The sequence below is a fragment of the Gigantopelta aegis genome, chromosome 8, assembly GCF_016097555.1.
Source record: "Gigantopelta aegis isolate Gae_Host chromosome 8, Gae_host_genome, whole genome shotgun sequence".
Lineage (NCBI taxonomy): Eukaryota > Metazoa > Mollusca > Gastropoda > Neomphalida > Peltospiridae > Gigantopelta > Gigantopelta aegis.
Genome location: NC_054706.1, coordinates 62,314,920 through 62,342,242, shown reverse-complemented (window position 1 = coordinate 62,342,242; position 27,323 = coordinate 62,314,920). Strand labels below are relative to the sequence as shown.

General features: G+C 36.5%; 1 protein-coding gene across 2 annotated transcripts; it reads left to right on the top strand.

Moving 5' to 3' along the window:
• The first annotated feature begins 542 nt into the window (after positions 1-542).
• LOC121379883 (VPS35 endosomal protein-sorting factor-like) lies at positions 543-27,323 on the top strand. 2 transcript variants are annotated; one of them, XM_041508548.1, is made up of 25 exons: positions 543-586; positions 2,426-2,516; positions 3,433-3,630; positions 4,711-4,858; positions 5,017-5,093; positions 6,036-6,164; positions 7,558-7,720; positions 8,398-8,542; positions 9,317-9,410; positions 10,082-10,159; positions 10,488-10,657; positions 11,618-11,729; positions 13,063-13,179; positions 14,486-14,539; positions 15,059-15,202; positions 16,185-16,270; positions 16,724-16,804; positions 19,847-20,009; positions 20,762-20,839; positions 21,825-21,939; positions 22,968-23,104; positions 24,023-24,188; positions 24,822-24,940; positions 25,681-25,827; positions 26,823-27,323. In XM_041508548.1, the coding sequence occupies exons 1-25, from the start codon at positions 570-572 to the stop codon at positions 26,916-26,918; spliced, it is 2,925 nt and encodes a 974-aa protein (XP_041364482.1). In that variant the 5' UTR covers positions 543-569; the 3' UTR covers positions 26,919-27,323. The 2 variants fall into 2 exon arrangements, with proteins under 2 accessions (XP_041364482.1, XP_041364483.1); XM_041508549.1 differs by having other exon boundaries at positions 25,681-25,883.

The window sequence follows — 27,323 nt, the reverse complement described above, 5'->3', positions numbered from 1 at the left end:
TGCGCCAAACGAAGTGTGAAAATCAATAGGAAAGAATAGAAAGTAAAAAAAAAAAAAAATCACTGTAAGTGTATAGGTTGGACTATACCAATTCAAATCCCATAGGCGACCATGTTAACGTTTGTGTTTAAAAACACTATATGCAATATATCAACCAAACTGTGACCCATAAATATCAGTACTACAACCCCTACCTCAAAGTATTAACTGCAGAAAATGGTACCTTTCATGGCTCATTTTCGGTATAACCAGATGTTTCTGCAACACCCCTAGTTTCGCACAAAATTTGAGTACTTTTTTTTACAGGTACCCCATACATGTTCCAAGCACAAGGCTACTTGACACGGTGGTACTACATCAAATAAAATTGCATACATTTTTAGCCCAGATGAAACTAATTTTTTTTTACAACCAACACACTCACATTTATAAACAATCACAGGACTTGTGGTGTTAACTTCTCTATCAAAAGTTCGGTGCACCTCGAACTTCGACCCAGCCGGAAATTAATTGGTATAGTGCAACCTAAAGGGAAACTACTCGTAGCGTTTACTATCACGTGAACAAAAATGGCTACCATCGAATGGTATATCGCTTCCGCGATGTTTTTATTTTAGTTTTATTTACATATATAATTTTTGGTTTTGTTACATTACATATTGATTGCGCAGATAATATCTTCTTATAGTTTTGTTTGCAATTCATTAGTGCAAATGTGTTACTTTTGATGAATGTATTGACAAATTTCATTTAAATTTACAGACAGTCGATGGGGGAGGTGCCCCTAAAATTTAGGCTTACGTTTTACAATTAAGCAAGGTTTTTATATCATAAATAATAAATGAAACAGGTGTATTTTTTATTCATTTATTAATTTTGTGTATTTTTTACTTAAAGTGTCCGTTTCAAATTTGCATAATTTATTTTTTATTATAATAGTTTTTAAATTATTATTTATTTGTATTATTTTTGTGTTTGTTTTTAAATTTAAACTGTATACATTGAATTACATGTCTACAAAAACACATCAAACAATTTCATATATTGTAATTTCATTTAAAACTAATTTAATTTACTAAGGCCATGAGAATGAAAGTTATAGATTTGCGTCCACCGCGATGTGATTGGTCCTTCTGTTTCAGCACATCGAATAGACCAATGGAAAACTTCGGCTCTCGCACGTCCACCTTCAAACATGTCAAAGACCTCATTTGGACTTGAATCTACTATGGAAATAATAGATCAATAAAAATAATGAATAATGAAAAAAAGCCTCATGTGTTTTTAAAATTGTTCGGACGCAAATCTATAACTTTCATTCTTTTGGCCTAAGTAGGGCCTACATATGTATTTATAGTCATGCTAGCCTAAGTACTTTGATGGTAAGAGAGCTAGACGGACATTTGGACAGTTGTTAAAAACTCTCTTACTGTCAGAGACCAACCTATGTAATTATTTTGCAGTCACTGCCCACCAAACTGTAGTCAAAGATTCCCGCTCTAATTATACTAATACCACAACAATCCTATGTTTGACGTCAAATATCTTTACATCGATCATTTTCGAGTTCCTTGATCAACAAAAAATCCACATATCACTAATACATACACTACAGGAAGAAACCTGACAGCACGCACGTGCATCTAAGCTTTGGCAAACTTCGCCAGCAGTATTCCAAGCTCGCTGACCTATATATCATGACGTAGCATCACATGATCACTATTACGGCCCTTTCTGTGATTCATGAATATGAGGTAACGGATATGAATATGTATTCATGTCCATGAATACCAAAGTGAAAAGGTTTTGCGGAAGGGAAGAACAGTATTTATTTGTATTTTTAAAGTAAAAACTAATGAGGTATTTTGTGACTGAAGTGAAATCATGGTACACGTAGGGTACCAGTCCAAGGCGTTGAATAAAACAGGATTGGTCTATGTGCTTGATCTACTATAAAACCGGTCTGGACATTACCAAACCAATCGAATCAGTATTGCGTTATGGTTAGTGTGAATTAGAAACATAAATTGTACAGTTAGCATTACATAATATTATATACATTCATGTATTCGGTTCAGCTAGTGACAAATACAAATGCAACTATGATATAGATTGCTGTTCGGTTCACCATATATTTGAGTATATCATTGTCATAAATATATATATATGTACATGTATGCAGGCATCTGATAATTGAAAATTGGCGTAATCCATTTATGGTTAGGCAAAAACAAATTCAGTTAACCCATTTTGTTTTTAGGTAACCATTCATGAACATGTAAATGATGTCATAAATTCAATGTGTGAAAAAAAAATGGGTTATGCAAACTATACTTACGTGAGCGACGCATGAACGAAACTGTCGCTTTCGAAATTTTCAGAGGCCTGTGAATGTACATTTGTAACTTGTATCTACTCATTTCAGGTACCCTCGGCAACGAAACTATGATTCCGAGAGGAATTTCGAGGCTTGTATACCTCAACCTGCCTCCAGTCATCCGCTGAAACCTGTGACAGTGAGTTGTTGTTGAACTTTACTTTGCATCTATTTCATAAGGGCCGTTCTAGATATGATCACATTGGGGTGGAGGTACATTGGAAGCATTTGTTTACATATATCTCCCAAGCACAAAATAAAATGTTACCGCTCAAAAGCGGATGTTTTTCATGGTCCCTTTTTAAATATCAGTACAGAACAGAACCTCTCTAAACCAGATACCACTACAACCTGACTTTTTACTTGGTTTCTTGGGTGTCCTGTTTAGAGGGGTTTTACTGTATTTAATCTAAGTATACAAAGGAAAACGTGCCAGAACTACCAGAATTAAACAAATTACTGGGTCTCCCACCTCAATCCTTTATGATCAATTTGGAAAAGCTCTAAGGGCTTTTATAGTAATTTTTACATAAGTTTGCTTTTTTGGGCATTTGTCTACCAAGGGTGTGTGATGTAGCTTAGTGGTAAAGCATTCACTTGATGCGCGGTCGGTTTGGGATCGATCCCCATCAGTGCATTACGACTGGTGCATCAAAGGCCGTGGTATGTACTATCCTTTTTATGGGATGGTGCATACATTGGGCTATTTCTCGCTCCAGCCAGTGCATTACGACTGGTGCATCAAAGGCCGTGGTATGTACTATCCTTTTTATGGGATGGTGCATATAAAAGATCCCTTGCTGCTAATCAAAAAGAGTAGCCCATGAAATGGCGACAGCAGTTTTCCTCCCTCAATATCTGTGTGGTCCTTAACCGTATGTCCAACTCCATATAACCGTAAATGAAATGTGTTGAGTGCGTCGTTAAATAAAACATTTCCTTTCTTGTCTACCGAAGATAGACAGTTGGTAAAACAAATAAGTCACCTATCTCTAGTTGACTTTACTGTTATTTTGTGATATTCAATCTTTATGTCACATATTTTCCTCTGTCAGGTGACAGAAATGAAGAGAGCTGAAAAGCGTGGAGGCAGTAACACCCCACAGAAGTCCAGCACTACCACGAAGACCGAATTTGTTGATCCACTGAGTCTGAGTGATCCACTCTTTCAAGCTTTGGATGGATCAGATCCACTTTCCCAGTTGGCAGCGGAGAAAACCTCAAAATCATCAGGCAGATCAGCAAGTTTTGAGGTATTTCACTGTGCAGTGGTGATATAATGCTTGTTGTTTTAGTAAATGGTCTAATAAATATGGAGAGCTAGTTTACATTTCATTTTAACTTGATGGGGCGGGATGTAGCTCAGTGGTAAAGCGCTTGCTTGATGGATAGTCGGTTTGAGATCAATCCCTGTCGGTGGCCCCATTGGGCTATTTCTTGTTCCAGCCAGTGCACCACGACTGGTATATCAAAGGCTGTGGTGTGTATTACCCTGCCTGTTGGATGGTGCATATAAAAGAACCCTTGCTGCTAATCAAAAAGAGTAGCCCATGAAGTGGCGACAGCAGGTTTCTTCTCTCAATATCTGTGTGGTCCTTAACCATATGTCTGATGCCATATAACCAACCGTAAATAAAATGTGTTGAGTGCGTCATTAAATAAAACCTTTCTTTCACATACTAAGGGGAGGTAAAAATTACTCAAGAACTTTAACTTGATTTTTATGCTTGTATCCAGTTATGGTTCAAGCATGGTGTCATGGGCATATACATACATGTAAGCCAGCTGCAAGGCCAGCTCTGGGGTTCACCAAATTTGCCAGTTTCAAAACAATTGGTGAATTTTATTTTAATTTGGTGAAATAATTTCATATAATAATTTTTATAGTTCGCAAAATTACACACCCCCCCCCCCCCCCCCCAAAAAAAAGGTCTGCTGTCATGGCAATTTGTCCAGGACTAGGTCTAATTAGTTGTTAGTAGTCAGTGAGCAAGACAAAAGTGTAGTGCCCTGACACTTCTCACTAGGCTTTTAAAACTCTGGGTGGGAGCTGGTACTGGCATCATGCAGGCCTCGCTAGTACTAATTTAGGTTTTACAGTGTTCAGGTATGTGGAGTATTTCCTCAAAAATTATTCAAAAGTGGTTAATTTAAAAATAATTTTATTAGCCCAAAACTAAATGTTGTAGCCACTTTGTATATAAATTAGCAATTGGCTAATTTGGCAGTGGGCATACTAGACTACATGTTGCAGACATTGGAATATTTACTCTCTTTTTTTCTCTCATTTAAAAACATGTTTTTTAACGTATCTCAATTTTTCTTCCTTTAAGGGTAAAGGTGATAAAAAGTCATCAAATGAACTGGATGAGACATTTGAACCATGGTCACTTAAAAAGGCTGGAATCCTGGCTAGATTTACAACCTCCGAAAAACTCTCCATTACAACAAGTTTTCTCTCTTCTGCAGACAAGGAAAGAGGTAACACTGTAGCACAAGATGTATGAAGGGTAAAATTATGTAGGCTAAAATCTTGGAAATTAATGGATATATTTTTAGATAGTTATATAGTATGAGAACTTCTGTTTAAAATTTTGTCAATGCACAAATTTAAAATGTTTTTTTAAAATATATTCTAGTTGTTATGAAGACACAGACTACCACAGTCAGTGACAAGGTGAAGAATCGACTTGAGCAGCTTGATGATTTTGAAGAGGTTCGTGGTATTAGTCCTCTACTGGTCTAACCAGAGGGGACTATAGGTTTCACCTCCATGTTTTTGTGTATAGCTTTATCATGTACTGTTCATAATGATTTACACATTTTTCACAGTTATGGCTCTTGAACTTACAAGATATGAAAATTAGTTTTCTGGACTTTCTTTTCTGCAGTACCTGAAGATATTGAAATGAAATTTTGTGTATTGCTTTATTACTTACTGCTACAGATCAAGTTTTAACTTTCATGGCAAGTTACCCATTTTTGCTCAGAGTTATTGCCCTTGAATTTAGGAGATATGAAAGTTTGTTGGGCCCAGCAGGGAACATGTATTGCTTTAGCAGTATTTTCAGAATGCTTGTTTTATTTGTAGGGACAAATTCGGGATTTTGTGAATGGGTGGAACAGGGCCATGTGCTAAATGGAATATACACTATGGTGGATATTTAACTGAGCACTTGCTTATAGTGTTATGAGTTATCAACTCGATTGTCTGTGGGGGTTTTCACAATCCCAATCAGAGCGTCCTGACTAGAACATCATGCTATATGAAAGTGCATATAAGAGATAATTTACAGTTATTTGGTAAGAGCATCCTATGTAGCAATGTGCTTTTTCTGCCTTTTTGGGGGGGTAGGGGTATCAATCCTTGTTGGTGGGCCCATTGAGCTATTTCTAATTCCAGCCAGTGCACCACGACTGGTATATCAAAGGCCGTGGTATGTGCTATTCTGTCTGTGGGATGGAGCATATAAAAGATCCCTTGCTACTAATGGAAAAATGTAGCGGCTTTCCTCTGTAAGACTATATGTCAAAATTACAAAATGTTTGACATCCGACAGCCGAATGTGCTCTAGTGGTGTCGTTAAATAACACAAACTTCTTCTTCTTCTTCATTCTGCTGGTTGCTATAACTTATCTGATTTTGTTTAACTTTCAGGGATCTGTCCAGGAGATGTTGAACCTTAGTCAGCAGGATTACGTGAAGCGGATAGATGATCTAAACCTAGCTCTAATCAACTCCTGGGACCAGGACCAGAGGGTCAAGGCTCTCAAAATAGCAATCCAGGTGAGTCCAGTCAATTCGTTCGGACAGAAAATCATTTGAGGTATGCAGGGCTAGCTAAAGCACTCGCCAAATTTGCCAATTGTGAATTTCAAAAACAATTGGCAAATTTTATTTTAATTTGGAAAAATAATTTCCTGTAATAATTGTTACAAAATTACTGGGTTTTTGAAGGTTAATAGATTATTTGGTGAAATTTCCTGCTGACCAGAGCTAGCCCAAATAGTATGTAATAAAAACAAATTATTGCACACCAGTGTAAGATATTACGCATGTCATAACAATCTCTCAATATCTAACTAGTGTAATATTGGCATGTCATAGATCACTTGCTGACCCATTTTGTAGAAATTAACATGTAGTAGATCTCGACATCTGCTGACTTCTGCCTTGTGGCTTGTTTGCAGTTGGTTTGTAATAAATAAAATACTAAACTTGCTTGCCTGTTATTCCATTTTTATGAAACTCATGAACTGTGTTGGTATCTGACTTGCTTTCGCTCGTCAGATACCAAAACGTTTCACTCATTTTATAAAAAATGTTATGACAGGTATGCTCATTTAGTATTCTATATACATATCGTAACTGCCCATTCTAGACATGTGATTAATGGTTTGAATTTGTTACAGGGTTCTTACACGTTGTGGAAATCCTAGAATGTCCTGGAAAAAGCATTAAATTTTTATTGTTCCTGGAAATTTAACCTGTCTAAATTCAGACAACAGTTTGTTATAAAACATTCATTGATTGAACATTTAATGTCCTGGAAAAAAAAAATGTCCTGGATATGTCCTTGAAATTTATGTTTTTATCAAGTGTAAGAACCCTGTTTTAAAAATAGACATTGCGTTTCATGTATTTCACAAATTTTAAATAGCAGTTCTCTTACTATAATATTCTTTCTAAAAAAATGTTTAATGTATCCATTAATTTCCAAGATTTTAGGGTACGTAAACTCTCCCAATGTCGGGAATTTGTATTATTTCCCAAGTAAAACTGAAAGGAATAAGACAAGTTTCAATGTCATAAACTTTAAATACAACTGAAATTCAATTAATTGTAATAATCGAAAGTAAGCAGATTAAAGGCCATGGTATATTCTGTCCTGATTATGGAGAAGTATATATAAAAGACCCCTAGCTGCCTTTTGGAAGGAGTAGCCTATGTGGTGCCAGTGGGTTTCACAATAACAACATGACTGAAAAGACTGTGAATAGTCTAAATTTAAGATGTGTTGAGGTGACGTTAAACAGTCATTCCTTTACTTAGTAATGTTTTAAACTTACGGGTGGAAATAACAGAGAATTATATGTCTCCTAAATCTCTTGGCAACTTTGGGGTTAACATATTGTACCCATTTTCACGCATGTAATCATTGTCTATTTAATTTTGCCAGTGTTCTAAGCTGTTGGCTGATGTGTCTGTGATTCCGTTCTACCCCAGCAAGTTTGTCCTCATCACAGACATTCTAGATACATTTGGGAAACTCGTGTACAACCGACTCAAGGAGAAAGCGCAGTACTACCCACCAGGTAGTGGAGTTCCTGTTAAGTTACCTGGTAGGACCTTCTTTTGCAGAGAAATCATTGCTGACATGTTTATTTAGTTAGTTCACTATTGAATGACAACGTACATGTATGCAGGGCTAGCTCTGGCACTTGACAAATTCGCCAATTGCAAATTTCAAAAACAATTGGCAAATTTTATTTTAATTTGGTGAAATAATTTCATGAGATAAACGATGTTTTGTTGGAAAATAAATGTGTTTCTGCAGTTTTTGAAGTAGGATTGATAATGTGGCGAAATTTTCTGCTGACCCAGAGTTAGCGCTGGTATGATAGAATCTTTTGTGGCTGTAGATCCCTGTTAATGTATAAGGTGCATGTTAGGTCCATGCTTTGTAGGAGAGTACCTTTCAGTTTACCAGGAAGGTCCCTGTTTCATACTGAAGGTCTAGTATCCAGGCACATGTAGATCCATGTTTTGTAGCAGAGTGCCAAATGGGTCAGGTAGTTCCCCATTTAGTACTTAAAATACTTTTAATTTACCAACATCATCTTTATCAGTTGTATTTATGTGTCTGATATTTTGTACTTAATGCTAATTTTATGACTGTACAATGTTATTATTTTTAATGCTGATTTCAAGTACTATAGGTTTCATAGATTTTGATGAGTGATACCCCTGTAAATATACATGTATGTAACACAGAATTTTAATGTATTCTTTATTGTAGATAATTTTACCCCAAGTCAGGTTCCAGAATCGGCCAAAGAGACCTGCAGGAATTGGTTCTTCAAGATCGCCTCCATCAGAGAGCTGGTGCCTCGCTTCTTCGTGGAGTGTGCAATTCTCAAATGTTACAGTTTCCTTAACCCAGGGTAGGACACATGTCACTGAATGTTTTTCCGTAGCCAGGATTTTGATTGAGGGGGTAGGGTTATAGTGAGGCACGAAGTGACTCACACAAGGGCGTAAAGCACCCGAGTTGCTTAGGGGGCTCCGGGGGCTTATTGGAAAAAAAAGCCACCGGTGGGTGGGGTCGACCACCACCCCTCCGACCCCTCCATTGGCTACGGGCCTGCCGTAGACCATACATTATTTACTTGTGTAATTACAGTAAAATGTTGTCCTGAATATACAGTAGCTATACTTGTTGCAGATGCACAAACAAAATAAGTGACTTGCTAAAATGAAATACATAATAGTCAAGGGCATTGGTGGATTACCTTTATATTTGGACAGATGTTTTATTTTCAAACATGTATTAGGAAAAGACCAGTGGTAAATTATCTCAATAAGAGAATAATAAAATAAACTTTATTGACCTCATTAATATTATGTCAAGAATTATGTATTATTTTCAAAACAATGTTTCTTTATTATTCATAAAGTAAAAACAAATAGACATGGCTAATTTATTCTAGAGAAGGAGAAATACCCGATTTTGCTATTTGTAAAATGCTGTTTCTCTAAATAATTTTGCCCAAAACAATAAACTATTCAAAAGACTACCCCTTCCACACCGCCCACCCTCAATTTGTTTATAGCATCCCATACATGCAACCTCTCCCTATCAAAGCATTACAAACTTATGGAACATCTCCATTTATAGTGACCATTTACTTTATTATCTGGTTTGTGTGTGTTTACAGAGAGTATGCCGAGGCTCTGAACCGACTCACTCTGATGACGAGGGGTATCGGCAATCCTCTCGTCTCCATACACGCCAAGTGTTATCTCAGTCGGGTAAGTATTTTCTCCATCCCAGATAAACACTGTCAAAACAAGGCTGATTAAATAATACATTCATTTGTACTGTATTATATGATTTCAGAAGATGCTAAGATGCAAACCCAAAACCTACCTGCCTTAAAAGAATGGCTTAACCATTATAGGTTGCACAACACTATTTACTTTTATATACATTTCAATAAAATTTCTGTGTCAGAATAAATTCGGTGAAGTGTGCTATTTTGGGGTACTACTGTTGGGGCCCCATTTCAAGAAGCGATCTTAATGCTAAGATCACCTTAAGTGCATAACTACCTTATACACTTAAGGTGATCTTAGCACTAAGATTGTTTCATAACTTAACTTTGCAAAAAAACACAATATTGATTGATAATAAAAATGTTAAGTTATCTGCCCTTATATGTATATATTATATATATTAATGACGACCTGTTTTCTAAGCCTGACTATATTAATGAAGCTGCTACACAAAACAGCATTAAAGGAAATGGTGATGAGGTGCCTGTACAACTGAGTCCAACTCTTTATTAGCAGCATGCATGGGAATTTTTTAAGGTTTAGTAAATTTACACTCATCCATTTTCTGGTGATAAATATGTAATGACATTTCTGAAACTCATCTTGGAATTTTCATCATCTGATTATATTAAATTTGTTTGATTCAGGTTGGAATCTTGGTGGCACCAAGCATCAGAAACCATCTCATGCCTTGCTTTAATGATTTTCTGATGGCCTTTTCTCAGGTGAACTACTTGTTTTGCATTGCAACTTTCCATTAGTTTTTTCATAATTTCATATCAGGTGCTGATATAAAACAATATGTCACATTAGTGCATGTATTGATATATAAAACCAAATCATAAGTTTATACTTTAGAATGAGATGAAGTAAGGTAGAGAATATTGTTTTGCCTTTTTTTTTTTTTTTTTTTTCTTTTTTTTCTGGCTTATATTAGACAAAGAACCTATATAATTGGCAGTATTAAACCTTTTAATTTTTCTCATCAAACTGTCTACTATTTTGAAATTTATGTTTATCATTATTTCTGTAATAATAACATATTTGTTTCAGTTGCACAGTGATAGTGTTCAGAACACGTTAGCTGTTCAGAAGCTTGAGATGTCGAAATACCTGACACTCTACTCCCCAGCCCTCGACTGGATTCTTCAGTGTATTGCCAACAAATCTTCCGAGAAAACACTTTCAGAGATTCTGGAGAAATGTCAACAAGAATGTAACAGGTTAACTATTAGGCAGCTTTAAGGCTTATATAGACTGGATGCTGTGTGTGCGGTCTGGCTAAAAAAAACAATTGCAATACATTGTCTTCAATTAGAGCATCTAGACTGGATGTGTGCGATGTTTACATCTGCAAAACTCATGTGGCCAGCCGCAGTGAAATAACCGTATATGGTGTATATGCCCAAAGGAGCGAGACGTAGCCCGGTGGTAAAGCGGTCCTGTCAGTAGGTCCATTGGGCTATTTTTCGCTCCAGCCAGTGCACTACGACTGGTACATCAAAGGCCGTGGTATGTGCTATCCTGTCTGTGGGATAGTGCATATAAAAGATCCCTTGCTGCCAATCGAAAAGAGTAGCCCATGAAGTGGCGACAGCAGGTTTCCTCCTTCAATATCTGTGTGGTCCTTAACCATATGTCCGATGCCATATAACCGTAAATAAAATGTGTTGAGTGCGTCATTAAATAAAACATTTCCTTCTTCCTTTATAGTATATGTCCAAAACGTAAGCTTTTGACGCAACATTCGGACTGCACACACCAGTCTATACAAGCCTCTAAATAGTTTGCAGTTCTTCTTTTTGTTTTTATTCATTCATACATCAAAGGCTGTGGTATGTACTACCCTGTATATGGGATGGTGCATATAAAAGATCCCTGGCTGCTTATCAAAAAGCAGTCCATGAAGTGGCGACAGTGGGTTTCCTCCCTCAATATCTGTGTGGTCTTTAACTATATGTCTGACGCTATATAACCATACATTGACTGATCCAACATCTTGAATCTGGACATCCACCTCCACACACCCTTCAACAATAATACTTTTTAATCTTGTCAGTTTGTCTGAAGATACTAAATTTGAAGACAAAAATATTTCATTCGGCACTTGTATTGTTCTCATAAACATTTCATAATTTCCAGTCTTGTGATAAATAAAGAACAAATATTTCTCTTTGTTTCAGTGCCCTGCTTGTTAACTCGATCATGGCAGCATTCCAGCCTGAATTCATTGCCAATCGAGCAATAATGTTTACTGAGATGATCAAAGATTGTGAAGATACTGGTTTTCCTAAGGTATCTATTACTTTTATAGCCCAGTGGTAAAGCGCTCGCTTGATACGCGGTCGGTATAGGATTGATCCCCATCAGTGGGCTCATTGGGCTATTTCTCGTTCCAGCCAGTATAACTGGTGTAACAAAGACCGTGGTATGTATTATCTTGTTTCTGGGATGGTGCATATAAAAGATCCCTTGCTGCTAATCGAAAAGAGTAGCCCATGAAGTGGCAACAGCGGGTTTCCTCTCTTTATATCTGTGTGGTCCTTAACCATATGTCTGATGCCGTATAATCATAAATAAAATGTGTTGAGTGCGTTGTTAAAAAACACATTTCCGATTGCTTTTAATTACGGATCAGAATTAAGTTGAGCTTAATCTTCTTGTTCTTCTTTTCGTTCAAGCTAATCGTGACTGTTAAGTCCTAAATAGGTTGCTTTTCCAACTTAAATGATTCTACCTGACATCAGGGTGAACTGGGCAGTTTTCGTAAGGTGTTCTTTGTCGCCATGTAATTTTCCTGCCAGGGATACTTTACGTAAACATGCAATATATGGTCTCTTATTTACTGGTGCTGGCTGCAATCCTGTAGGAAGTGGGTTGTTGTCTCTTCTCCCTGTCCACGTAAGCACAATGCTGTATTCGAGAGCTTCAGTCTGTGTAGGTGGCTGTTCAGTCTGTTATGTTCTGTTCTCGGTCTTAAAATGAAGTAAGGAAATGTTTTATTTAACGACGCACTCAACATATTTCATTTACAGTTATATGGTTAAGGACCACACATATATTGAGGGAGGAAACCCGCTGTTGCCACTTCATGGTCTACTTTTTTTGATTAGCAGCAAGGGATCTTTTATATGCATCATCCCATAGACAGGAGTGCACATACCACAGCCTTTGATGTACCAGTTGTGGTGCACTGGCTGGAGTGAGAAATAGCCCAATGGGTCCACCGACAGGGATCGATCCCAAACCGACTGCTCAGCAAGCAAGCACTTTACCACTGGGCTACATCTCGCCCCCCGCAGTCTAAAAATGACGACTTGCTCCTCCCTTGTCAGTCCTTTGATTGAGTTTAATGTCTTTTTGTTGTGACATGATGATGTCATTATGCATATTACTGTGATTGGCCACCTCAGATACCTGGATTGGTATCCGTACTGTTCACCCCTGTGCCACGTTGAGGCTCAGCAATTAGACAATTAATTTTTTAACTGAATTTTTTTTAAAGTTTAATTTTAATTTTTTTTTTTTTTTTATTGCATTGAAATGAACATCTAGCAATGCAGCTTTTTAAAAATAAGATAATGTGCAAGGGTGTCGTTAAACAATAAAAACATTCCTTTTCTTTCAGCACCTGCTGTACCGGACCCTTGGAATCTGTGTGGTGATGGCTGACCCGCCCGAAGATCAGCGACTGGCTGTTCTCAATGAAGTGTGGAAAGCCGTCGTTAAGCTGAAGAACCCAATGGTGGGTGGAAGTCAGATATTTCATGAAGCTTTGAGTAAAACAAGCATTCTGAGAGTACTGTTAAAGCAATACATGTCCCTATGACCGGCCTCTGTGGCGCAGTGGTTAAGCCATCGGACTACAGGCTGGTAGGTACAGGGTTTGCAGCCCGGTACCGGCTCCAACCCAGAGCGTGTTCTTTAGGGCTCAGTGGGTAGGTGTAAGGCCACTACACCCTCTTCTCTCTGACTAACCACTAAAAAACTAACTCACTGTCCTGGACAGACAGCCCAGATAGCTGAGGTGTATGCCCAGCATAGTGTGCTTGAACCTTAATTGGATATAGTTGAGATGAAATGAAATGTCCCTACAGTCCCCTCCTGTTGGACCGGTAGGGTTACTATTATATTACTATTATTTTATGAACATACCACCTGACTGTCATCAGGTCTTACTTGTTACTCTGACTGTAGGTCTTGGCAAATAGAGTGGAGAGTGTTCGTTAAAGGGACGTACCCTAGTTTTTAAACACTAAGGCATATTTTTGACTACTATAGCCGTTTTTGATTTCTGTAATCTCGAAGTGTTTTTGGTAATCCTGGTGTTTTTAACATCACACAATAACTAAAATCATACTTTACTTAGATTTTATGGTTTAGATTATCAATTTCTGTACATTCGAAGTGTTTTTGGTCATCCTGGTGTTTTTAACATCACAAAATGTATTTCTCATATTTTTAAAAATGCAAGTGCATCTGAGAAGTAACAGTTATGGAGTCGAATTTTAGTCAATGTTTAGAGGGTATTTCACCATTTCAAATTCACAGACTCATGTTTCACTGAATTGTAACTTTATCCAAATGTGTTACAGGTTTGTAGATGAATTAAACTAAGTGAGAAATAGCCTAATGGGATCACTGATGGGGATCGATCCTAGACAGTTTCGCATTAAACTTAGTGAGAAATAGCCTAATGGGCTCACTGATGGGGATCGATCCTAGACCAATTTTGCATTAGGCAAGTGCTTTACCACGTTTTGCCCTCTTGTCAGTGAAATAATGTGACTAACATCCCATCTTATTGACACATGAGATCTTATATCTATCTTGACAATCTTGTCAACACTTCCTTTGAAGTCAGTCTTGTGCAGAGGGGTGAACTTGAAAGGGTTAATGGTTTTGTCATTTGGATTTAATGAGATTAGATGTCTAGTATCCGTGCTTTGAGAATTATCATCTTCAGCTTTTAGTGTATTGTAATCCATGGAAGTACATGTAGATATATGCTTCACTAATGACAGATTAAATTAGTTTTTTGTTTTTTTCAGGATTACATTGGGTGTGCTGAAATATGGATAGAGTATGTTGTCAAACATTTTGGTGTAAGTACAGTTTAGCACATTAAAAAAAACTAAAAACTTTAAAGTGGTCTCATACTCATAGAGATATACACATGGAATTATATTTTATTTTAACTTCTGACAGTCAACAGATTTCTTTTTCAATATCGGTACTTGTATTCATATATATTTTATGGCTTTTAAATTTGACAGCTATGAATTCTGAATCCAATATTTGGACAAAGGCCAAAATTCACCACTTTTATGGGTTTTTTTACTCCCAAGTATTATTAATCACTTTTTATTTTGTGCAGTGCACTTTATCTGTATACTTACCATACTTCACCTATATATCATACATAACAGTACATTGGTTTTTATTATGCTTTTGTTTGCCTCTAAATATTATAAACCACTCTTTATTTTGTGCAATGCACTTCATCTGTATTATTATGATATTTCACCTATATATCATACATAACAGTACATTGGTTTTATCATGCTTTTGTGAATACCAGTACATACAGAGAATGAGATTTCGTTGGTTACGTTATGTTGTAGAAAAGAGAGGTGACCACCATTCTGTCCGACATTATAAAGCACATGATACCAGATCGTGCGTTCGAAGACTTTTACCCACAGCTGCAGTCTGTGGTCTCCAAGATCCTGTCTTATCAGCACGACTTCTCACTACTCTTTGCTCTGGTGCGTAATTTACTTTGAATACTTCTATCACAAAATAGTTAACGTGAAAGTTTGTTTTTGTTTAACGAGTGCTCACTCGAGGTGCTTGTGTCACAGGATCCAACCACCTCAGTGGATACATTCAACTGATTGGAGAATTTCTCTTTCCAACCAGTGCACCACAACTGGTCAAAGGCTGTGGTATGTGCTTGTGGGAAAGTGCATATAAAAGATCCCTTGCTGTATTAGGAAAAAAGTAGTAGGTTTCCTCTGATGAGGAGATTGATTTATTAATCATCAGCTATTGGATGTCAAACATTTGGTAATTTTGACATATAGTCTTTGAGAGGAAACTTGCTACATTTTTCTATTAGTAGCAAGGGGTCTTTTATGTGCACCATCCCACAGACAGGATGCACACACCATGGCCTTTGATATACCAGTCTTGCTGCACTGGTTAGAGTGAGAAATAGCCCAATGGGCCCACCGATGGAAATCGATCCTAGACAGACCTCACATCAGCAGGATGTAATACCATGTAGTAGTCCTGTAAACCTCTGAAAAGAAAAGGGGGGAAATATTTTAACAAATAGTATTTTAAATGGCATAAAATTTGCTCTTTACATGTTTTTTTTTCAATATAGCATTTGCTGTACTCAAAGATTGAAGTTTTCTGGCTTTTTAATCATCTGTACCGTATTTCCAGGTGTTCAGCTGTTTTTCCACAATTTTCCATATTCTCCATCCATAACTTAGGATATGATTTTAGCTGCTGCTTGGTATACATTCTGAATGAGGGCTTCCATTTTTGACCATTTTGAACTTTAACCCTAGCTAGCTAGCCAATCTTAGTACCCATGCCTCAAACTCTTTTGAATGTAGGCATGTATATAAAGTAACAATAACAGTACCTGACCACCAATATTAAAATTTCAAAAATATTTCATAACACACTTTTATTTCTGTGTACTAATGATGCACATACCAGTACTATTACTTTCAGGACAAATTTATGCCATTCATTGATCTGTTCCAAAGAGAAGCTGTCAAGGTGGAGGTGTGCAAAAACATAGCAGAAGCATTCTCAAAGTAAGTACTAAATTGTGCAATAATTTGTGTCGTGGGCAATGTCTTATAATATGACGAGTATGATAAAGAGAGTCACCTTCCAATATGTATGTCAGTAATTATTACAGATGTGATGATGAGCTTGTGCACTGTTAGTTGTATTTTACTTGTACAAATTTAGTTGTACAAATTTAACCTCATTCAAAGTCTTTGATTCGCTGTGTAATCAGTTTGTAGATTCAGGCTTGTGTGCAGAGTGACGGTTTTGTGGGTCAGATTTTCTATCTCAATATATTTGGAGTTGAGCATGACTTAACAACCCTATAAACTTTGGTCATCAAAGTCTGGATCACCTCTGCTAAAATTGCTGCACACACGTTTTTTCAACAACAGAGTCAAAAGATGTCTTTAAGAATGTCATTTGTAATATATTACTGTTTCTGTACATGTCTTGTTTTATGTCTTGACTTTCAGACATCAAGTTGAAGTTACAAATGACCCGATTGTTATCAATGCGATGATGTTCATCTGTAAAACCATGCATGATGCCGTAAAGTAAGTGATTATATTGTTATATGTAGATCATTTATTGATTCCCCATGTACATGCAATTAGTTTACAAGTGCTACAAAGTAAAGAATATCCATGGCATTTGGGGAAATCTTCATTGAGGATGAAAATCTATTTTAAAAACTCCTTGTATCTAACTAAAACATATGAAGCTTGGTGGTAGAGTATTCACCTGATGTGTAGGATTAATTGGCCTTTGTTTTTTTAGGGGGTGGGGTTTGGTGTTGTTGTTTTTTGTTTTTTTTGTCATTCCAGCTAGGGAGGAGCACAATTTTTTATGTTGTAATTTGATACGTTAGTATTTTTGCAAATGGTGGAGTCAGATATGCAAAAAGGTCCAGCCTAGGATAGTACAAGACAGCACATCTGGAAACAACCAAGAAAAATCAGAGAAATTTGTTTTTAGTTGAGAGGACTTGCTGTTGACTCTTGACTTGAATATTTGTTTTTAGTTGAGAGGACTTGCTGTTGACTCTTGACTTGAATATTTGTTTTTAGTTGAGAGGACTTGCTGTTGACTCTTGACTTGAATATTTGGCCAGGATGTAGCCCAGTGGTACAGCGCTCACTTCATGCACGGTCAGTGTGGAATCGATCCCCATCGGTGGGCCCATTGGGCTATTTCTCGTTCCAGCCAGTGCATCATGACTGGTATATCAAAAGGCTATGGTATGTACTACCCTGTCTGTGGGATGGTGCATATAAAAGATCCCTTACTGCTAATTGAAAAGAATAGCCCATGAAGTGGCAACAGCTGGTTTCCTCTCTCAATATATGTGTGGTCCTTAATCATATGTCTGACGCCACATAACCATAAATAAAATGTGTTGAGTGCATCGTTGAATAAATAAATAATCTTTTTCTTGACTTCAATGAGGCAGTAAAACTACTGATCTAAGTTTCAAGAAGCATTATGAAACTGGACACAGAAGAAGGGTCAATATAAAATTAAAATCAAAAGTACATGTATGTTGTGGGTTATGATTGTCTCTCTTACCCCATGTGATCAGTTTCAGGAACATTTTTTTATTTAAGAAGCGAGTGATTGGCAACTTGATCTGCAGCTTTGTCCGACAAATATCCTTTATTTATTATCAGTAATTATGTTCTATTTCTCAGTGCGTTAACGCTTGACGATGAGAAACGAGTGATTGGCAACTTGATCTGCAGCTTTGTCCGACAAATATCCTTTATTTATTATCAGTAATTATGTTTTATTTCTCAGTGCGTTAACGCTTGACGATGAGAAACGGGTGATTGGCAACTTGATCTGCAGCTTTGTCCGACAAATATCCTTTATTTATTATCAGTAATTATGTTTTATTTCTCAGTGCGTTAACGCGTGACGATGAGAAACGGGTGATTGGCAACTTGATCTGCAGCTTTGTCCGACAAATATCCTTTATTTATTATCAGTAATTATGTTTTATTTCTCAGTGCGTTAACGCTTGGCGATGAGAAACGGGTGATTGGCAACTTGATCTGCAGCTTTGTCCGACAAATATCCTTTATTTATTATCAGTAATTATGTTTTATTTCTCAGTGCGTTAACGCTTGACGATGAGAAACGGGTGATTGGCAACTTGATCTGCAGCTTTGTCCGACAAATATCCTTTATTTATTATCAGTAATTATGTTTTATTTCTCAGTGCGTTAACGCTTGACGATGAGAAGCGAGTGATTGGCAACTTGATCTGCAGCTTTGTCCGACAGATATCCTTTATTTATTATCAGTAATTATGTTTTATTTCTCAGTGCGTTAACGCTTGATGATGAGAAACGGGTGATTGGCAACTTGATCTGCAGCTTTGTCCGACAAATATCCTTTATTTATTATCAGTAATTATGTTTTATTTCTCAGTGCGTTAACGCTTGACGATGAGAAACGGGTGATTGGCAACTTGATCTGCAACTTTGTCCGACAAATATCCTTTATTTATTATCAGTAATTATGTTTTATTTCTCAGTGCGTTAACGCTTGACGATGAGAAACGGGTGATTGGCAACTTGATCTGCAGCTTTGTCCGACAAATATCCTTTATTTATTATCAGTAATTATGTTTTATTTCTCAGTGCGTTAACGCTTGACGATGAGAAACGGGTGATTGGCAACTTGATCTGCAGCTTTGTCCGACAGATATCCTTTATTTATTATCAGTAATTATGTTTTATTTCTCAGTGCGTTAACGCTTGACGATGAGAAACGGGTGATTGGCAACTTGATCTGCAGCTTTGTCCGACAGATATCCTTTATTTATTATCAGTAATTATGTTTTAATTCTCAGTGCGTTAACGCTTGACGATGAGAAACGGGTGATTGGCAACTTGATCTGCAGCTTTGTCCGACAGATATCCTTTATTTATTATCAGTAATTATGTTTTATTTCTCAGTGCGTTAACGCTTGACGATGAGAAATGGGTGATTGGCAACTTGATCTGCAGCTTTGTCCGACAAATATCCTTTATTTATTATCAGTAATTATCTTTTATTTCTCAGTGCGTTAACGCTTGACGATGAGAAACGGGTGATTGGCAACTTGATCTGCAGCTTTGTCCGACAAATATCCATTATTTATTATCAGTAATTATGTTTTATTTCTCAGTGCGTTAACGCTTGACGATGAGAAGCTAGTGATTGGCAACTTGATCTGCAGCTTTGTCCGACAGATATCCTTTATTTATTATCAGTAATTATGTTTTATTTCTCAGTGCGTTAACGCTTGACGATGAGAAACGAGTGATTGGCAACTTGATCTGCAGCTTTGTCCGACAGATATCCTTTATTTATTATCAGTAATTATGTTTTATTTCTCAGTGCGTTAACGCTTGACGATGAGAAGCGAGTGATTGGCAACTTGATCTGCAGCTTTGTCCGACAGATATCCTTTATTTATTATCAGTAATTATGTTTTATTTCTCAGTGCGTTAACGCTTGACGATGAGAAGCGAGTGATTGGCAACTTGATCTGCAGCTTTGTCCGACAGATATCCTTTATTTATTATCAGTAATTGTGTTTTATTTCTCAGTGCGTTAACGCTTGACGATGAGAAGCGAGTGATTGGCAACTTGATCTGCAGCTTTGTCCGACAGATATCCTTTGGTCGGGACTTTGAGCAGCAGCTGAGTTTCTTCGTCGAGGCACGAGCTTCATTCAGCAACCTGGATGCCGTGTTAGTCCAACTCATACAGGTTTGTCTACTTTAGTCCTTAAAGGTTTGATGACTTACATCCTTAAAATAGTACAATTTGACGATAACACCATTTTTTATGTTTATATTCTTTTCAGGTTCAATCATGATATCCTTAGCAGATGCCGTAGCTCTCTGGGAATAGTGTGTTTGTGGTTAGTTGTTAGTGAGAAAGAAATTAGTATAGTGGTCTAACACCTAGTCGTTAAGACATTAAAACTCTCTCTAGGTGGGAGGCGGTACAGGGTTGTGTACCCAGTAGCTACCAGCCTTGAATACCATGGGGCGGGATGTAGCCCAGTGGTACAGCATTTGCTCGATGCGCGGTCGGTCTGGGATCGATCCCTGTGGGTGGCCCATTGGGCTATTTCTCATTCCAACCAGTGCACCACGACTGGTATATCAAAGGCTGTGCTAATCGAAAAGAGTAACACATGAAGTGGCGACAGCGGGTTTCCTCTCTCAATATCTGTGTGGTATTTAACCATATGTCTGACGCCATATAACCATAAATAAAATGTGTTGAGTGCGCCGTTAAATAAAACATTTCTTTCTTTAATTTTTTGAGTACCATGGCTATACCACTGATGCCATTTTGTAGACATATCAGAGCCACCAATTAAATAGCTGAGATTTTATTGAACTGATATTTCTTTAGAAGGTTATTCGTTTTAGGAAATTTGCTTTCTCTCTTTCTTTCACATTTCATGGCATTTCTTTCCTAAGTTTACCATTAGTATTTTGTATTTTCAGAGTGTTAATAACCTATCGATTGGTACCCGCAAGGTGGTTAACGGAAATCATTCAAGGAAGACCGGAGCATTTGTCAGGGTAAAGTATTTTGTCAAATACTTCAGGATTAGAGCACATTGATTTATTAATCACTGGCTACTGGATGTCAAACATTTGGTAATTTTGACATACAGTCTTAGAGAGGAAACCTGCTACATTTTTCCATTTGTAGCAAGGGATCGTTTATGTGTACCATCTCACAGACAGGATAGCACATACCACAGCCTTTGATATACCATTCGTAGTGCACTGGCTGGAACGAGAAAGAGATGGAGATCGATCCTAGACCGACCGCGCATAAGGCATGTGCTTTACCACTGGGCTACGTCCCACCCCTTTTTGTCAAATACTACAGGAGGGAGATAGGAGTTTTATTGAGATGCGTTTTTAAAAAATGTTATGATATTTATCAAATCAGACAATACACGGCTGGGCCTGTGCTTCCTGTACTTAGGAGCCATAACATGTTCGAAACAAGTTTCTTCTTTTCATATATAGTTACTAAAATACAGCCAGTCAGCACTATTATGTTCTTTACAAAATGATTTTCTATCTAGTATATATTACCAAGTTTGAAACCAAATATAACTACCAACACAAAATCTATTATTGGTCAAATTTACATCATTATGTAATTTGACAAGCATTATGTAATTTTAAAGGGGCAGCATCGTTAGAATTACCAAACCAACAAGGGGGAGGGAGTATAGAAAAAAAAGGTCAAATTTTGCTTAACATAATGGTTGAATGGCACCCTTAGAAAGTATTGTAAGTCTCCAGACTTGAATTAAATGAATCTAGTTTCAATTAAAGCCTTGAGTTTATATATGCTGGGACAGATTAGTTTCTTAATAGTTATTCATTGTTAAATTCAATGTCAAGACTAGTAAATTAAAAATATTTGTACTATTTAGTAAATTAAGAATTGTATATTGACTATTTAGCCATACGAACATGCCTGATTTGTATTTTATTTTATTTATTTATGTTTGGGTTTTTAAAATTATTTTTCCTTTAACTGCAGGCTTGTGCGGCATACTGCTTCATTACAATTCCATCACTAAGTTCGGTGTTCTCTCAACTCCAGCTGTATTTACTGTCGGGTCAGGTTGCTCTTCTAAATCAGTGTTTTTCACAAGGTGAGCATACTGCCTGTACTGTGTATGTTTGTGTTTTTAACAGTGAAGAGTTCATTGTAGTCCGTTGTGATAAAGTGTCACAGTAAAATTTCAAAATGGCTGCCAAACCAAAACACACATCGAATGGAGTAAGTGAAAAAATAACACTTGTAAAAGATGAAATTTAAGAAATACACAAAGAAATAAGAAGAAATGTGGATAAACAAAATCCTCTTAAAAAACCTTCAACTAAACCAACACAAAAACTGTGATGGTTTGGATAAACTGAAAGGTAAATAAAACACATTCAGATCGTAAGAGTAAAGGAGAAAGAAGGAAGAAGCTGTCACTTGATTGGAACAGGAAGCAGAGGACACATTGGCAGATTTAAGCTATTTCATTGGCTGTTGTGATGTTCAGACCAGTCTATTGTAAAAGGGAGAAATACCATTGGTTAGAGGTCAGGTTAAATTGAATAGAAAAAGTATCACAATAAAATATTTAAAGTCGCAGACCCTAATTTGAACCCATGGAAACAAGACAGTAATTTTAGTTAATCTACAAACCTGTAACATATCTTAATAAAGATGAAATGGAGTGAAACAAGAGTCTGTGATGTTAACACGGGAAATTCCCTTAAAAAATATACTAAAGCTTCTCTCCATAACCGTTCTTTCTGAGATGCTCATATATTTTTGAAATTATGAACTTTTTTTATTTTGTGGCATTACAAACACCAGGATAACCATAAACACTGCGGATGTACGGAAATGGATATTGTAAACAACAAAATGTAGGTAATGTCTGATATTAATTATTGAAAATGGCCTTAATAGTTAAAAATTTGTGGTAGTGTTTAAAAACTAGGATCTGTCACTTTAAAATGTTATGTTTTTGCTGAAAATTATATGTTAATTTGTGCAGGGTTTTTTAAATGAAAATAATGGTGTTTCTTTTTAACTTCTAGTGTAGAAGGAAAGATAGTTTATAAATTTAATTTGCTTGGTGTGTGATGTCCTGAACTGTAGTTAGTTAATTTTGTTTTTCAGCCGATGCCTTTTTCAAGGCTGCCATATCACTTATTCCTGACCTGCCAAGAACGATGGAGTATGACATGAAAAAGTCATCAGAGTCTTTCCTCTTAGAATATCTTCACCACTTTGTGTCAACTCTGCTTGCCGTTCCTGTAAGTTTCTAATACAGCTAAACCTGCTCAAGTAGCCATCTTTTGAAATTTCATTAGGTGGCTGCTTAACATAGGTTTTATTGTTGTTGTTTTTGAAAATATATATATACTGATGGAGTAAAAGTTTGTTTTATTTAACAACGCCACATTGATTTTTTCTTGTCATCGGCTATTGGACGTCAAACATATGGTCATTCTGACACTGTTTTTAGAGGAAACCCGCAGTCGCCACATAGTCCACTCTTTTACGACAGGCAGCAAGGGATCTTTTATTTGCGCTTCCCACAGGCAGGATAGCACAAACCATGGTCTTTGTTGAGCCAGTTATGGATCACTGATCGGTGTAAGTGGTTTACACCTACCCACTGAGCCTTGCGGAGCACTCACTCAGGGTTTGGAGTCGGTATCTGGATTAAAAATCCTATGCCTCGACTGGGATCCGAACCTAGTATATTTGTACATACCAGCCTGTAGACCGATGGCCTAACCACGACACCACCGAGGCCGGTCGATACTGATGGAAAGAAATATGGAAACACATGGTATTGTAGACCACATTTAGTTGACTACTAGCACAGTAATGTCTGTATAACAATACAAAGATGTCATACGGGATTAACTGTCTGTAATGTGAATTGAATGTAAGGAACACAGTTATCTTCCTCATACTATGGATGAGGGTTCTGGTTGCTGTCATTGTTTGCTGGTTTTGTTATGTGTTCCCTTATTTCTTTCCATCAGTATATATTTTAGTATGTGTTTGTGAAAAGTAATATTAATGTAAGATAATCTATCATATGGTTTATTTTGGATAAGGGTTCAGAAAATGGAAATTTTATTCTACAATCATTTAAGCTAAGCTATGATGTCTTACGAGTGAGTTGTATTGATTCAATGATTTCTTTTTTCCTATTTCAGGATAACCCTGAGTCGGGTGTCTTGTATCTTCTGCGCGGTCTACTGAACGTTCTGCAGGACTACACATGGGATATCAATGGCGACGCGAAGGTTATCTTTTACACCCGAGTGATAGCGATGATGTCAGCTTCCTGTCAGGAGTTCTACCTGTATCATGTTGATAAAGGTTTGTTTTTACTTGACTGTAATAATATTTCCATATATTTACCTTTTCTGATACCCAATAGCCGATGTGTATGTTTGTGCTGGGGTGTCCTTAAACATTCATTCATTCATTCATTCATTCATTACTTGACTGTAAGGCAGCCAATGTACGAGACTGTTTGAGAAAAGTAGGAAGCATTGACGTGTATAATTGTAAGCATGAAAAGTAGTTTGTGGTTCAGGCTACAGTAGCCTCCGAAATTCAGTATCTTTATTAACACATTTTTATACATAGTACAAACTCTTAAGGGGATGATTCAGTATCAATCCATACAATCAAATTATTAACTGTTAATGGCATTCTTTTACAGAAGTACTTTGTTAAAAAACATGATATTGATACTATTGTAATGTTCAACTATCAATTAGTTTAGTTTTGAGTTTGGTACGTCCACCTCATTAGGTTTTGGGGGTTTTAATGTATTATTATAATACACAAACTAATAAATAATTTTTTTATGATATTTGATAGTACATGTTAGTAGAGAAATTTTTTAAATAAAAGTGTTATTTAAAAAATAAAGTAATAGACTGTTAAAATGTTTAATCAAATTACTGCAGACTAAATGTTTACTATGATTGGTTTGATTTTCAGTTGATTCCAATGACATGATGTATGCATCGGATCCCAAGTATGTCAATGAAGTGAAGACAATGGCCAACACTTTAGTGAATGAAATCCTTTCTCATCTGAAAACACTGGCATCACCTGAGGTATGTCTCACCCATAACCGATACACATAGGATTAAAACATTAGTTTCCATAAGCAGTCAGAATGTCACAAAATGTTAGGACAAATTTGATTGGATAACCATACTTACTCATATTTGAACTGGATTTAGAAGTAAAATAATGTTTTCTATAAGCATTCAGAGTGCGACAAAATGTGAGGACCAATTTGATTAAATAACCTTGACCTAAAGACATTAATTATACTCCTAACTGGACCAGGTGTATGCTTGGCATATATGGTGTTATTTCAAATTTGTGTAATGTTGACTGAAGCAGAAATCAAATACCCTAATGTGACCTTGGTATTGGACCTCAATAAAAACAATTTATTAAAAATTTATCTGGAATTGAAATGGTCTAAACAATTTCATGAACCAGATTGCAAACATATTTTATGTGGTAGGAATTTCTTTGTGGGTTTTTTCAGTGATTTTGTTTTTACAAAATATATCACAAAATTGTTACATTCATCATTTGCCAAAGATGGTATAAAAACTTCTTTTTTCTAATACAAGTAGGCTCTAGAGGGATGGTATATGCACTTTGTAAGATGTCAGGTTAAGGATAGGAAATTGTAGAAGTTTTCCTCTACGGAATACATGTCAGAGTTACAAATGTTTGACACCAATAGCCAACGGTTAATTAATCAATGTGCTCCATTGGTGTCAATAAACAAAAAACGTTTAATATTAATTATGTTGTTGACTTTCTTTACTTGCAGACTGCTCGTAGACAGAGTTACCTGTCGTTGGAACTGGTCCAGACAATAATTGCCCATGGAGATGTTAGTGAGGCGTCCCTTCAAACTCTTGTCACAAATCTCTGGAATTTGGCTCAGAAGAATAAACAGGGGGATTCCAAACAAATGGTAACTGTATAATTGTATTAGCACAGAAGAATAAACAGGGGGATTCCAAACAAATGGTAACTGTTTAATTGTATTATCACATGGCTGTACTAATTTAACTTTACGGACAATAGAATTTATAGGATATTAAACAAGCTTCCATTTCATATCATGTCCTGAGTGAAATAATTTTTAGTTGTCACAAGGTTTACTGAGTGACAATGAAAATTATTTCACGAGGGACATAAACATGATAAAAAATGGTAGCGAGCTTAATATCCTATTTATTACCTATAATCGATCTTAATTTATATACGTTCTTGTAAGGTTGTAGTGCGCCAATTGATGACGTCATCGTGCGATGTCAAAGTGATATGTCCCACTTGGCGTTCTAGTGGGACGTATCACTTTTATATGTACCAAGACATTTTTAACCGTATGGGTAATAAATTTATATATGATCTGTTTAAAGGTATGACATGGTCTGAACTTTGATTTGGCCCGATATAATTTGTAGTTTACCAGACCAAATGTCCGACAGAAATATCAGCTAATTTTGACCCATGTGAACCTAGGACCTTTTTCTCTACATTTACTTCAAAAACCTTTATAAATAGTCTAATATTAAACAGCGAAAATTGATAGCAGTGGATTTGTTTTTTGCTCATACTCTTACATTTTGAATAATAATGAATAAAAATATAAATGAGTTAACAATCAGGACTGGCTGTATGAATGTTCGAAGAAGGGGGTTAATGTCCAAAAGGGGCACTGCCGATATTCCAAAGTACATTAACAGGCATTACATAGAGGGTTTCCATGGTTGTTTGAGAAGTTGAGGGGAGGGGTGAAACACCTCCAGTACCCTCCATCTCAATCTGTTTTTGACAATTTATATTATGCATGTACACAGACATTCCTTTCCTTCCTAGTATGTTATCGATGTTTAAAATACACATACCTGCATCTAATCACTAGTATTATGGTAAATGAAGCTGTCTTTAATCTTATTCCAGGCACGGTTGTTGGACTATATCAAACGAAGAGGAAAATCGTCGGATGGCAGAGCATTTCAAGAACTATCCTCAAAGTTATCTATCAATGTACATTAGACCTCACAGATGTGTAGTGACTTTTTCATATTTTTCATAGCCATGTTGCTGATAAAACCGACTTCGATGTCAGGATGTGTTGAAACTTTTTCAAAATTAATGGTGCAATTTTAATACTTCAATGTACTCTGTTAATGTGGAATACTGTAAAAATATTAAAGGATGATTAACCAAAAGTGATAGTCACTTGAATTTGAGATCCAGGATGGGTCATTCTTTGTTTCAAACATCTGTTTTTGTTTCTGTGTAAGCCTAAGAGAACAATATATATGCTGTGCCAATATTAATATTATAATATATTGTATGAATGGTGTTTATGGTGTGCATTTATATGTGTGTGTGTGTGTGTTTATGGTGTGCATTTATGTGTGTGTGTGTGTGTGAGTGCATGCGTGCGTGCTTGCG

What these genes read in the sequence shown, in the direction of transcription:
- LOC121379883 (XM_041508548.1), top strand. An exon ending in CCAAGTGTTATCTCAGTCGG is followed by an intron (nt 9,411 to 10,081) that starts GTAAGTATTTTC and finishes TGTTTGATTCAG; the next exon opens with GTTGGAATCTTGGTGGCACC. An exon ending in TTCTGATGGCCTTTTCTCAG is followed by an intron (nt 10,160 to 10,487) that starts GTGAACTACTTG and finishes TATTTGTTTCAG; the next exon opens with TTGCACAGTGATAGTGTTCA.